The following is a 12121-nucleotide window of genomic DNA, read 5'->3' on the forward strand; positions in this document are numbered from 1 at the left end:
TCATAAGAAAATTCCCAGTACTTAGGAGGAGTGAAGTAGGAGAGTGGGGGTGGGCTGTTCAAATGCTGTCAGAGAACATGAAAAATGAAATTATTATGTGTATAAATGACTTGCTATTGCAGCAATGCTGGGTCTAGCACCAGCATCCACTTAGCCAGCCCCAGGACGCATCTGTCATCCAGAGGAGAGATTTTAATCAGGTCAAAGACAATGACTACAGATTGCCATGGGCAAATATATTTCCATTGCTAAGACCATGTTTAAGGGTTTCCTGGGACATCAGCAGTACAAAACCCTTGGGCTGGGGAAGGGACACTAGACTGGAATCAGCTGTCATGGGCTGAGCATCAGCCATGGGGATTAGAAGTGACTGTCAGATCAAAAAGCTGCAGCCACTGCTTCTTGAGGCAAAACCCTTCCATGGCTGAGACCACAAACAGCTCAGCCCCCAGTGTGTGACACTGGAGCTACCAGAATGGGAAGTGGCTGTGCACAGAGAGCCTGGGGGTCACACAGGCTGTGGCAGCCACATCCTTGAGCCCAGCAGGCAGTGCTGAGGACACTGAGCTTGGGAGCAGTGTTGTTACCTGCTCCGGCAGCTGGGGGAGTGGGAGTCGGAGCTCTCTGAGCGAGAGTGGCAGCGGCGATGCCGATGGGATTTCCGGCTGCGCCCACGAGAGCTTTAAGAAGCAGAAAGAAAACCAGCATTAGGTTAGCAAGTGGGGGGATGCAAGAACCAGCAGCTGAAGGCTGAGGTCGATAATGTTCAAATCAGAAAAGAGGTATGCCTTTTAAACCGAAGAGATTGCTGTATGAAACACGGCACAGAACATCAAGGCATGAGAAATTCTCTGTCCCTTCATCGCTGCAGTGACATCTTCCTGAGATCTCTGCTAGCATTTTACACACAAGCTATTAGGTTGGCTCTGTAGCATGCTGGGGGAAGATTTGTGGACAAGCATGTGGGAATGCAGCAGCCAGCACCAATCCTTTCAACACTTTAAAGAGCCATGTGCTTGCCTTTCATCCTGCAGCCTACCCTGTAACAGCCAGGCAACTGCCCAAAACCTTCCTGTTGCTGAGCCTTGAGGGAAGCACTTCTCTGTGTGCAACCCATGACAAACCTCCAGCCCTCTCCCTAGTCCTTGTTAAAAAGCAGGTGCAGAAGGACAAGCTCCAGGTGACAGAGTACACTCAGCAGCAGCCAGCCTTCCCCACCCTCTCCAGGTGGGAGCATTTAGCCAGTCCTGTGGGCAGCTCTCTTAAGCACAGCCTGCCTCCTGCACAGTTCCTGCTTGAGAGACAGGACCAAATCCCTGGCTTCTGACAGCTGCCCAGTCACTGGTGCTGCCTTTTCTGACAGGGCCTGAGGACAGTCCTCAGCAAACTGTGTGTAGGGGACAGAGGGCCAGTGCCCTGCTCCAGTTCCTTTGCACCACCAGGCTGTTTCTCATGGATCACCTGGCCCTGTTACCTAAGGGCTGTAGTTGTCCATGCCAACAGCTGAAGTCATGGGTGCACAGAGCAGGGTGACAGGCTAGCTGCCACCTTCTGTGTCCTGTCCCTCTCATCTTTGTTCACCACAGCAGTTAATTTAGGTCTGGAAGCATTTCCATCTGCTCAGACTGGCATGGCTGTGCCAGCAGGCAAAGCTAACTGTGGGGTGAGCTGGTGGGAACAGCCTGACTTCATGGCCACACTACACAGGCACTGACAGCTCAAATACAACCTGCTTGGACAGCATTTAGCAACTTGCTGGTATAAAAACTCAGCAAATAATTGCTTGAGAACAGCATCCCCTTTAAGACAAAAGGACAACCTCCAGGGCAATTCCTTCAACTCTGCTTGGCTGTTTTCTTTGATGCTTTTCACATCCAATGATTCTGTTTTTCTTAATCTTCCCATTTTGGGATCCTCCTTTCTTATCTCCATGCAGCTGAAATCAGCAGCACTGAACATCTTTCACTCATATGGTGGATTTGTGTGAAAATTCCTGTGTTTGCCCTTCACCCTCTGCATCAGTCCCTCCAATTTGTCTTCTCTTCCTGCAGAAAGGAAAGCTGGTCCTGTGTGATTTAGATAACCAGTTGCTCGATGCAAAGATAAGTCAAAGCAGTGTGATTATACAAAAATCCTCATGGGATCCATCTGATCCACGCCTGGGAGCAAAAGATTTGGAGAAACTGGGAGGGGCTGAGCTCTGATTTGCCAGCAGAAAAGTGAAGCAAAAATGCCTTGTCTGCTTTATTCCCCAAGTGCAATTCCAGCAGCTCTGTTTCCCTGAGGTCAGGGCACACCAGCAGGACATAGATCTCAGCTTTAACTGCACTGTTAGGGTACTGCTGTGTTAGGCTGGGGAGATGTCTCCTTTTACAGATAACCTAGGAAGCATCTCTTTTACCACCAAGGTTTCTAGATGCAGGGCAGCCCCCCAGTCTGAGGGGAAACTGAGCTGAAACTGTGCCACTTAATGTGCAGAAATCTTAGTGAAAAGGAGACTGGCTCTCTGCATGCAATGGAGATGGCCTGTGCAGGCAGTATCCCAAGGCCCAGCAAAGCTGACCAGGGGTTCAGTGTCAAGGTTCAGCCCCAGGACTGTTACCTTGCTCTGAAAGCAGGTCAGAAGTCACAAGTTGCAGTTCCCAGAAGAAAGAGAATGAAGGGAAAAACAGAGGCAGTTTGCAGTCCTGAGAAACAGTCCTTCCTTCCAGTCCTGAGGAACCCCATTTCATACCATGCCCCTCGATCATGTGCCCCAAAGGACAAGGACTGTGCTCTGCTAACACTCCAGGGCTGAACCTCAACAGCAGATTTTTGCAAACTCCATTCCCTCCAAGCAATCCCTTCTCTTCCCCTTGACCCCATTCAGATCCTTGGCTGTGTTGTACCTCATGGGTGGGTCCTAATGCAACCTCCTAGAGCAGCAAACCAGGAGTTGCTGAGGCCCTTCCCAGTAAGGGTGTGCCAGCCTGCCCTTTTGGCAGGACAGTGTTCAGCCTCTCATGCTGCCCCCATCAGAAAAGCTGGAGCCTTCTCTCTGGACTGTGTGGACAAGACTCTGCACATCCGTGCAAGATACACAAAGTACAGAAAGAGGTGTCACAAAAGAAAAAAGGCAGAGGAAAGCTCTCCAGCCTCTACAAGCCCTCTTCCATTCCAGCAAAACCAGAATTGCTAGTTTTAGCTTCAAAATACTCCTGAGAAATGTTCAGTTGTGCCGCAGGTGTTAGCTCCAGGGGCCCCACCACATCAAGCACTGCCTAGCCCCACACTGTGCAGGCAGGGCAGAGAACTCCATGAACCACTACTTACTGTTTTTTGTGTTTTCTTTCTTCCTTTCTCTTACTTTTGGGGCTTGAAGAACTAAATAAGAAATGGCTAATTAATTTGGAGATTTCTGTTCCGATAAAAAGCTGCACAATCACACACAATCAATGTTACAGCTCAGTTGCCCAAGAGCATGCAGTGGAAATGAAAGGGGTTCATGGTTGTCACAGCACAGGGGGTCTGAGTGCCTGCTGACAAATCTGCTTCATGGGCTCGGCCAAAACCCTCAAAGGGATCAGCCAACCTGGTGACTTTGCCTTTTTCCATAGAGAAAATGAGTACTTCTTGATAATGTATACACATGTACTAGAATCAGCTCTTCCAGTCCACACCTGGGGAGTCAGCAGACCCACATGGAATGGGGGGACCCAAGGGGATTTCACAAGGAAACACAGAAGAAATGTATTCTGCCCCCAATCAGTGAACATCAGCCTTGAACAGACCATTAAACTCTTATTTCTAAGGGACCACCCACACTTGCTCAACTCTTACCTGTGCCTTCTCTTTTTCGACGACAACCTGCAAGACACAAATATGTACGTTGAATACAGGGTCTCACAAAATTGGCAATTTGAGTCCAAGACAATGTGTTTAGGCTCAGACTGAGCACTGAGAAAAGACCTCATGCAGCAGAATGGTCCTGCCTCTCCTTTAGCCAGCTGGTGAGGGAGCAGCTGAGAAATGCTGGTGTGGCAGAAGGGACCAGCACACCCTACAAGTAACTGAGAACATGGTCCTCAGGAGAAGTCCTTAGAGAGATCAGATACATCCCCTATCTCTGGTGGGTCCTTTTTCTCTGCTACTGCCTCCAGTTTTGCATTGCATGTAGAGGTGGGTCCATTCCCTGGTTTTCTGTATGAAAGACCAAATAGCAGTCAAGGGAAAAATCCTCTCTGTGTAACTCCAGACCAGTCTCACAGCCAAACCAGCATTGTGGCCCTGTCTTACCTCCTGCAGCACCCCTGGGATGGCACAGGAGACACCTCTCTCATACAGAACACCCTGGTGGCATGGAGGACACATCCCTGCAGCAAGGCCTGGCCCCAGTGCACTGCACACCCCACTGTCTCTCCTCTCAGCCTGGAGCACAACATCCTGCAGAACACATGGCCTGAATTCCTGCCTGGAGGAGCTGTGAGTCTGGCAAAGCCACTTGGGCTGTGTAGCTGAAATGCTACCAGGAGTCTGGAAACAACCTCCACTGGTCACTAATCCTGAATGGTTCATATCATGCTGGGACCAGCTCCAGCTTATCCTTGGCTTGCAGGGGCATAAATGGCTACCAAAGGCTCTAAGTCAGAGTCTCTGACCCAGCACTTCCATCAGGAGATGGCATCCACAAAAGAGCAAAAGAATTCCTCCTTGGAAAGGAAGTATTTTAAAGAAGTTCCCATATCTTTGTTTCTCCTTCTCCCTTGCTCTTTGGAGATTCAAGCTCAACTTTTCACCTTTTCACCCTGTTATTCACTTTTGGTAGCTTCTCTCTTTGGTTCAATATATTATATATACATGAACCTTCTAAGGGAGATGGAATCCATTGTTCTCGTCAAATATTGGTTTAACAGCTGAGAGAAAACAGTGAAATATTTGCCATTTTAAAATTTAATCATGCTCTTTGAATTAAAAATGGACTTCAGAAGGGGAAGGTGGAAACAGTCACTGGGGCTGGGAGAAGAGATTGGGATGGGTGTGTGGAGTTGGTCTGAACCTTTTTCTGGTCCTGACACTCTCTGCAGGCTGGGGAGGAAGGGATGGGGACCAGCACAAGCCCTGGGCACTGATCCCACTGGCATTCCAGAGGATGGACACACGTGAATAGGGCAGCAAGGACAGCAGGCTGAGGCTTCACAGACCTCTCAGTGATTTGGTTTGTCCCCCTCTGTGTCCTCACACCCCAACAGTTCACGTTTCTCTGCTTGCACTGGTGGACACCCCATTCCATGCCCTCCCAGTCCAGAGGGACTCGGGCTATGGCTCTCCTTGGCGGTGCTCAGAGCCTCATACCTCTGAGCCCACTGGGACCAACAGCTGCCCAGGCAGCAGTGCCTTCCACCCCTTCTCCAAACCCCCAACAGCCACTGCCAGCCGGGAATTACATCTTCAAGGAAAAAAATTACCTGTTTCTTTTTCGTTTCTTGGAGCTTTTCTTCTTCTTCTTCTTCACAGGTGAAGGGCTGTAGGAGGGAGACCTGAGGGGGGCAGAGGGGCATTAGGGACCACAGGGCTGCTCACAGCCATGCTGGGCACCCCAACACTCACCCCACCACCAGTGGCATCTCCAGAGAGGAGCTGGGGCTCCTGGTAGGAGCAGGATGAGCCCAGGGATGGGCCTAGGGATAAGCCTCAACCCAGCTCCTGAGGGGAGGGCGAGAAGATGGGGGCACCTCCCAGGGCTGTGGGACCCCCAGGCCCCCACTCCTCCATCTACACTGACCCTTTTCCCTCACACCCAGCTGAGAGCTGCCATCCCCTCCTGCCTCACACACTGCCATGGCCACCCTCACATCCTTCACTGACCCTTTTCACCTCACACTGAGCCAAGGGCTGCCATGCTTGGCCTCTCACACCACCATGGCTCCCTCATGACCCTCTCCCGTCACACCCAGCCAAGGGCTGCCCTGACTGACCCCTCACACTGCCATTGCTCCCTCACACCCAGCCAAGGGCTGTCCCACCTATCCCCTCACAGCGCCATCGCTCCCTCATGACATTGTATCCTCACACCCAGCCAAGATCTGTCCCGCCCTTCCCCTGTCCTCCCACACCGCCATGGCTCCCTCATACCCAGCCAAGGGCTGCTCTGCCTGGCCCCTCACACCGCCATGGCTCCCTCATGACCCTCTCCTGTCACACACAGCCAGGGGTTGCCCTTTCAGTCCCCTCACACCGCCATGGCTCCCTCACGCCCCTCTCCCGTCACACGCAGCCAAGGGCTGTCCCACCTGTCCCCTCACGCTGCCATTGCTCCCTCGTGACATTGTTCCCTCACACCCAGCCAAGATCTGTCCTGCCTGTCCCGCACACCGCCATGGCTCCCTCACACCCAGACAAGGACTGCCCTGCCTGTCCCCTCACACCGCCATGGCTCCCTCATGCCTCTCTCCCCTCACACCCAGCCAAGGGCTGCCCTTCCTGTCCCCTCACACCACCATTGCTCCCTCACCTCCTTCTCTTCTTGCGGCCAGATTTCTTTTTCTTCTTCTTCCCCCGAGCCGGCAGTGGCCGCTCCCCATCGCACGAAGGGCTGAGGATGGGGGACAAGACCCAATAAACATTAAAAATAATAAAAACGAACCCTGAATGGGCTCATGTGGGACTCTCTGGCATCGCCACCTCAGGGACGTGGGGCAGCCAGGTCAGTGTTCATGGTGGGCCAAGGGTGAGCGTGTTGCCTCATTACCCTCTAACAAATTATTTAGTCACAGTTTAAATGAACTGTCTAATAGAGACATAACAAGACAGCTCCACCACAGCAATGCTGATTATTTAAAACATGTTTGCTGAGGTTAACAGCTCCAAAACAGATTTATATGTTTTGTTGCTCTTTGTAAATATGCTTTAAATAATTAATTGGCATTTAATTTGCATACAGTAATTATTGCAACCAGATGCATCTAACTATAATAAAGACTTGACATGTGTTAAGTAGCAATTGATTAGAAATATATATATATTTATTGAGACACTATGGTAATTGAAGGAGATATGCATCTCTTATACAGTTGTTAAACCTTGAAAATAAACCCTCCTGCAAATTAATTTCTTCTTTAAACATATGATGCTGAATCGTGTTATGTTTCAATGAAAATCAAATACCGTGGTTAATTAATTCAGAGCATTGGGCTGAAAAAAATGACAGATACTCTGTGGCTACTCATTAACTAAAGCAAATGCTTGTAAAGACAGAGGCAGCTGGTGGCATCCCTAAATCAGCCCAAATCAGCCCAAATCAGCCATGTGCATCTCCAAACAGATCCACAGGTCCCTCTGAATCCCCAAATGGATCCAGGACCAGGGTTTGTGGGGCACAGCACGCTCCCCAGGGCCTCTGAAAAATCACTGAGGGTGCTGGGTTTGTGCCTCAGTTTCCCCACTTCTCATCCTGCCCCTGGGAATAGCCAGGAGCAAGGAACGGGTGGAAGCAGCCCCATGGCTGGAGAATGCTGTGAGATCTTCACTACAAAGCAGGCTAAAAATTGAGCAGTTTTTTGCAGCAAGAACAAACATTATTGCTAATGAAAGTACTAATGCAGAGCAAACGACACTTTGGGGGGGGACACTCAGACTCCAGCACCCCTCAACACTTGATCATCCAGGGCTTGAATTACCACTGAAATTACACTATCATAAAAACTCAATTGCTTAGTGCTTTTCATACACTTTGGGGAAAAAAAAAAAAAAACAAAAGCTCTGCAAAATGAAACTGCAGGCTAATGCTTCAGTTGTGAGCTGTGAATAATGAGTGCTTCTGGTGCAGTAAATCCAGCGTGCAAGCACAGCATGGCCCCATGGAGCACCCACATCCTCCTCCTCACTGCTCCTCCCAAGGATCTCACGGATCAGCAGCAGCACCGTGAGAGGATGTGGCACACCTTGGTGGCCCTTCCACCTCAATGCAGGCAGAAATCATGCATTTTCCAGGATGCCTCATTGTCACTGAGCTCGGACACCTGCCCAAAGACACCCAGGGACACGGCTGGGCACTGCCACAGCCACGGGAGAGCAGGGAGCAACATCTGAGCCTGCAGCCCCAGGCGCTTTCTGCAGAGCCCTTCTCCCTCTCCCCAGATAAAGTCTTTTGTCTTTGATGTTCAGCTTTCTCCCATGCACTGATCTGACTTCAATTGTTCCTCCGTGATAATAATCAAAGTCTAATTAAAAGTGTGCTTTAGATTATTGTTCTGGTTGGCCTGAAATCTGAAGATATGAAATGTGCTTTCTTGCTCTTTCTTTCCAGCATCTCTAACTGAACGGAGAGGCTTTAATCCCAGAGACAGCTGAGCAGGCAGGGCTCAGAGACCCCAGCTGCTTCATTTACAACGTTTCATTCATTTTTCTCCTCTCAAGTGGTCAGGCACTAACGACAAGCTGATAACGAGGCCGTGTCCTAATGAAGGCAGCGCTGCTGAGCTGATCTAGCATGGGGAGAGGGGAATTGCTGAGGGCGATTCCCAGCAGACCTGGTAGGCAGAGGAGTGCTGGCAGGTCTTGGAAGGCTCTGAAGGAGGCTGTAGGAGCAAGCCCTGGACTAGAAACGAACTGCAGGTTTGTCCCTGCAAACTCACGCAGGGATTTCATGCGATTGCACACATTTTCTGTGCGCACGCACAGAGCCATTGCAGCCACCCCCAGCTCTCACAGACCACAGAGGGGCTGAGTGAACACCCACGGACATCTCCCCTGCCACCCCCGTGTCCCAGGGTGGCCCTGCTGACGGCCCTGGCCCGTACCTGCGTGACCTGCGGTGGGCATGGTCCCGTCTGTGCCTCCCCTTGGCACAGCCATTGGTGCTGGCGGGCTCCCTGACCACGCAGCTGCTCAGCTTCTCGGGCCGTCTGTCCTCCGCAGGGTACGGCAGGCAGCCGAGCGTCCCACTGCCGGGGCAAGAGGTGACAAAGAGCCATCAGGAGCTGTCCCTTCAGCTGGGGTCATTCCCCACGTGCTGGGGAATCTCCTTTCCCTTTTGCAGGCAGGAGCTGTGCAGCTGCGAAGGAGAGCTGCAGGCTGCTCTCAGTGCTCCCGCTGGGCTCTGGAATGCCCCGTTCCCAAGCCAAGCTGTACCCCAGCCCAGGCATGCTGTGCTCATTGTTCAGGCAGAGATGCCACGAACATCGTGCAGCCAAGGAGCAGCTGGACAGCACAGGGCCAGATCCAATCCAATGGAGCAAAAATCAGGAGCCAGTCAGGACAGCTTTGCCTTCATTGTGGGGTTTAGATCACCAACTCTGCAGAGACAGCACAGATTTTGCACTCTGATAGGAAAAAATCCCAAAACCCTTTCCCATTTGAAATGTAATTTTCCAAACCTGCTAATGCCTCAAAAACACCTTTCCTCTTATACTTAGCTGGCAGCAAACTTCCTACAAATAAGGTGCTGGGCTTGTGAACACACCTGGTCCTGCTGACAGCTCCACCTTGGGAACCTGGAACAGCGCAGCAGAGTTAAGGGGAACCACCTGGGCCAGGTCAGTGCCGGCAAGAGCCCTGGGAGCTGGCAAGGAGCAGAGCAAAGGCAGGGAAAGCATGGAGGGAGTGGTTTCTTAGAAATATTGGGGCTTGTGCAAGATGAAATGGAGAAAAGAAGCCTCTGAATGGAGAAAACAAACCCAAACAAGTCTGCATGCAGACACTCAGGAGGAAACTAAATAGGTTTCTAGGCCCTGCAGATATTTATTTCAAAGAACGAAAAGATTAATGAAAAGCCATAAACCATCCCCAGCAGGGGTGCTGAAAACGATGGGGTTTAGTGTCATCCAGAGCAGTATGGAACAGATAAAGCAAACGTGGGCATGTCCAGGCCCAGCCAGGCTGTGAGGTGATACCCAGGGTAGGCTGGGCTCAGCTGGCACTGAAAGTGTCCCCATTTCTTCCCATTAGCATTTTAAAGCCAATCCCAGGACTGGGCTGTGGGTGCCACTTTAGGGTGAGCTCTGCAAAGTCCCATGTCCATGGCTGTGTCTGTCACCAGGCCTACCTCCTCTCCTTGGAAAGCAACACCCTGGAGCCCTCAGACCATGGGGATCCCAGCAGAGCAGGGGAAGGCTGGGATGTCCCCCTGCCAGCCCTGCAGCCACAGTGAGAGATGCTTTAGCTGCAGAGGTCACCACAGCCACCACATGGGCTGTGGAGACAGAAACAAGGGCCAGGGCCAGGTGTGTGCTGCACATCTGGGCATTAAGTGGGGGCAAGAAGGTGGTTGAAGAACAATGGCACGTTAAAAAAGCTCCAGTCAGGCATGGCCAGAGCCTTGCATGCCCCAGGGAACATCCTGCTGCCTGTCTCAGCCATGAATAACATTCCTTGGGGTTGGAGTTGGCACAGGAGCACCTGCAAAAATGGTCACCCGTCTCTTCCCACCTGGGTTTTCTCTCTCTACGAGCATCCACTCTCTCTAATAGCCAGCTCCTCCTTGGAGCCCATTTTGTAATGCCTTAACATTTAAGGGTATGCACAAATAAATAAAAGGGAGAGGGATCAGTGGGGGGAAGCTGGGTGAAATGTTTCTGGCCCAGAACATGCAGGAGGTGAATAATCCCTCCTGCTTTAAAAGGTCTGTCATAAATTCCCCAGTCGCTTCCCAACATCTCCATTATTTTTAACCACCCAGGAAGCTACGTGGTAATCATTTTCTGTGTGCCAGCTAATTGGCTTGTGGCCTTTCCCAAACCCCTTTTAAGAACAGCCTTCTGAGGCTCAATCATTAGGATCCATTAAAAACGTCCCCAAATTAATGACCTGTGCAAAGTCTGAGCTGGATGCTCTCCAGCAGCAGAGGCAGGAGGGATCCTCCCTAGGCTGGCAGCAGGCTGGAACACCACTGCCAGGACCTGGGCACAGCAGGAAACATCCTTGTCACCCAGCCTCTAATGGGATTTCCAGGTCCTGGGGTCAAAACATATTGGCCTTGAGGCAATCAAGGACTCCTGTCCTGCAACATGCCAGGAGCCATTTCTTCTGGGCTTGGAAGTAATTATTGATGGAAATAATTATTCTCCAATTCCATCAAAGGCTGGCTTCCATTCAACCAAATGTTCTCCTCTGATGGATGCTGAGAGTCACTAATGCTTTATACTGGCTGATAATCCCCTGGCGTGGAGCTCCATAGACATTGATTGAATATATATATATATATATATATATATATATATATATATATATATATATATAGATATATATATATATATATATATATATATATATATATATATATATATATATATATATATACACACATTTTCTTTTCTTATTGTCTTTCATGTCTTTCATGACTGATATAAAAGTGATGCAGTTTGGTGTGAATGATCTTTGTGGCCTCAAAGGAGGGATTATCACACCTTCCCTGCTGTTTGTGCCTGCAGCAAAAAAGAAGAAGCCTCTGTGGGTGTTTTTGCTGGAGCTGGCCCAGGGAGAGCAGTGGGGATGCTCAGCAGGATGCTGCTGGGAGCATGGGACTCACTCAGCTCCAGGGGGTGAGCCAGAGGAGGCAGGAGGAAGAGGAGGCAGGAGGGGTGCCCTGCTGGGGGGCAGCACTGCTCCAGCACTCCTAGTGAGGCACACAGCCTCTCTCCCCACTGTGTTAGTCCCTAAGGATGCACTCACTCCTGGCCACAGGCAGTCAGACCAGGACAAGGCAGCTGTCCACCCATGCCACCTGCCCTCCAAGCTTCTCCATTTCCACTTGGCAATTCAATCACTTGCACTCATTTTTCTTTTCCCTTTCTTTCTCCTGTGCAGAAACCCAGCCTGTCCATCAGACCTGTCCAGAAGCAGCACAGCTGCTCCTGATGGGAGACCCCCCACAGCAGGGCACCTGTGGGCTGCCTGCCACCCACTCAGTGCAGAACATGCCCTGTGCACCCACCCACCACAGCTGGCTCATCCTGTCCCTTCCCATCCCAGCAGTCTCTGGTCCAGGAGGGGTCTTTTGGGTTCATGGCAAATTTTGCCAATGTTGAAGGGCTGGAAGAGAAGCAGCAGGCACACAGTGCCCTCAACTCTCCATCAGCACAAGCCTCTCACAGCCCAGCTTGCCCACCTCCACACTGTGGTGTCAGATTTGGGCTCTCACATGTAT

General features: G+C 50.8%; 1 protein-coding gene across 1 annotated transcript in view; it reads right to left on the reverse strand.

The window, feature by feature from the left end:
- The window catches only part of SRRM4 (serine/arginine repetitive matrix 4), a 44004-nt gene that overhangs the window by 16514 nt on the left and 15369 nt on the right, over positions 1–12121 (reverse strand). Inside the window, exons 2-7 of the mRNA XM_018916506.3 lie at positions 8778–8921; positions 6491–6571; positions 5445–5516; positions 3820–3846; positions 3313–3363; positions 588–680 (exon numbers count right to left, since the gene is read on the reverse strand). Of these exons, the coding sequence (XP_018772051.2) occupies positions 588–680; positions 3313–3363; positions 3820–3846; positions 5445–5516; positions 6491–6571; positions 8778–8921 (468 nt within the window). The remainder of the gene's footprint in view (positions 1–587; positions 681–3312; positions 3364–3819; positions 3847–5444; positions 5517–6490; positions 6572–8777; positions 8922–12121) is intronic.

Source organism: Serinus canaria, chromosome 15 (assembly GCF_022539315.1).
Source record: "Serinus canaria isolate serCan28SL12 chromosome 15, serCan2020, whole genome shotgun sequence".
In the NCBI taxonomy this organism is placed as follows: Eukaryota; Metazoa; Chordata; class Aves; order Passeriformes; family Fringillidae; genus Serinus; species Serinus canaria.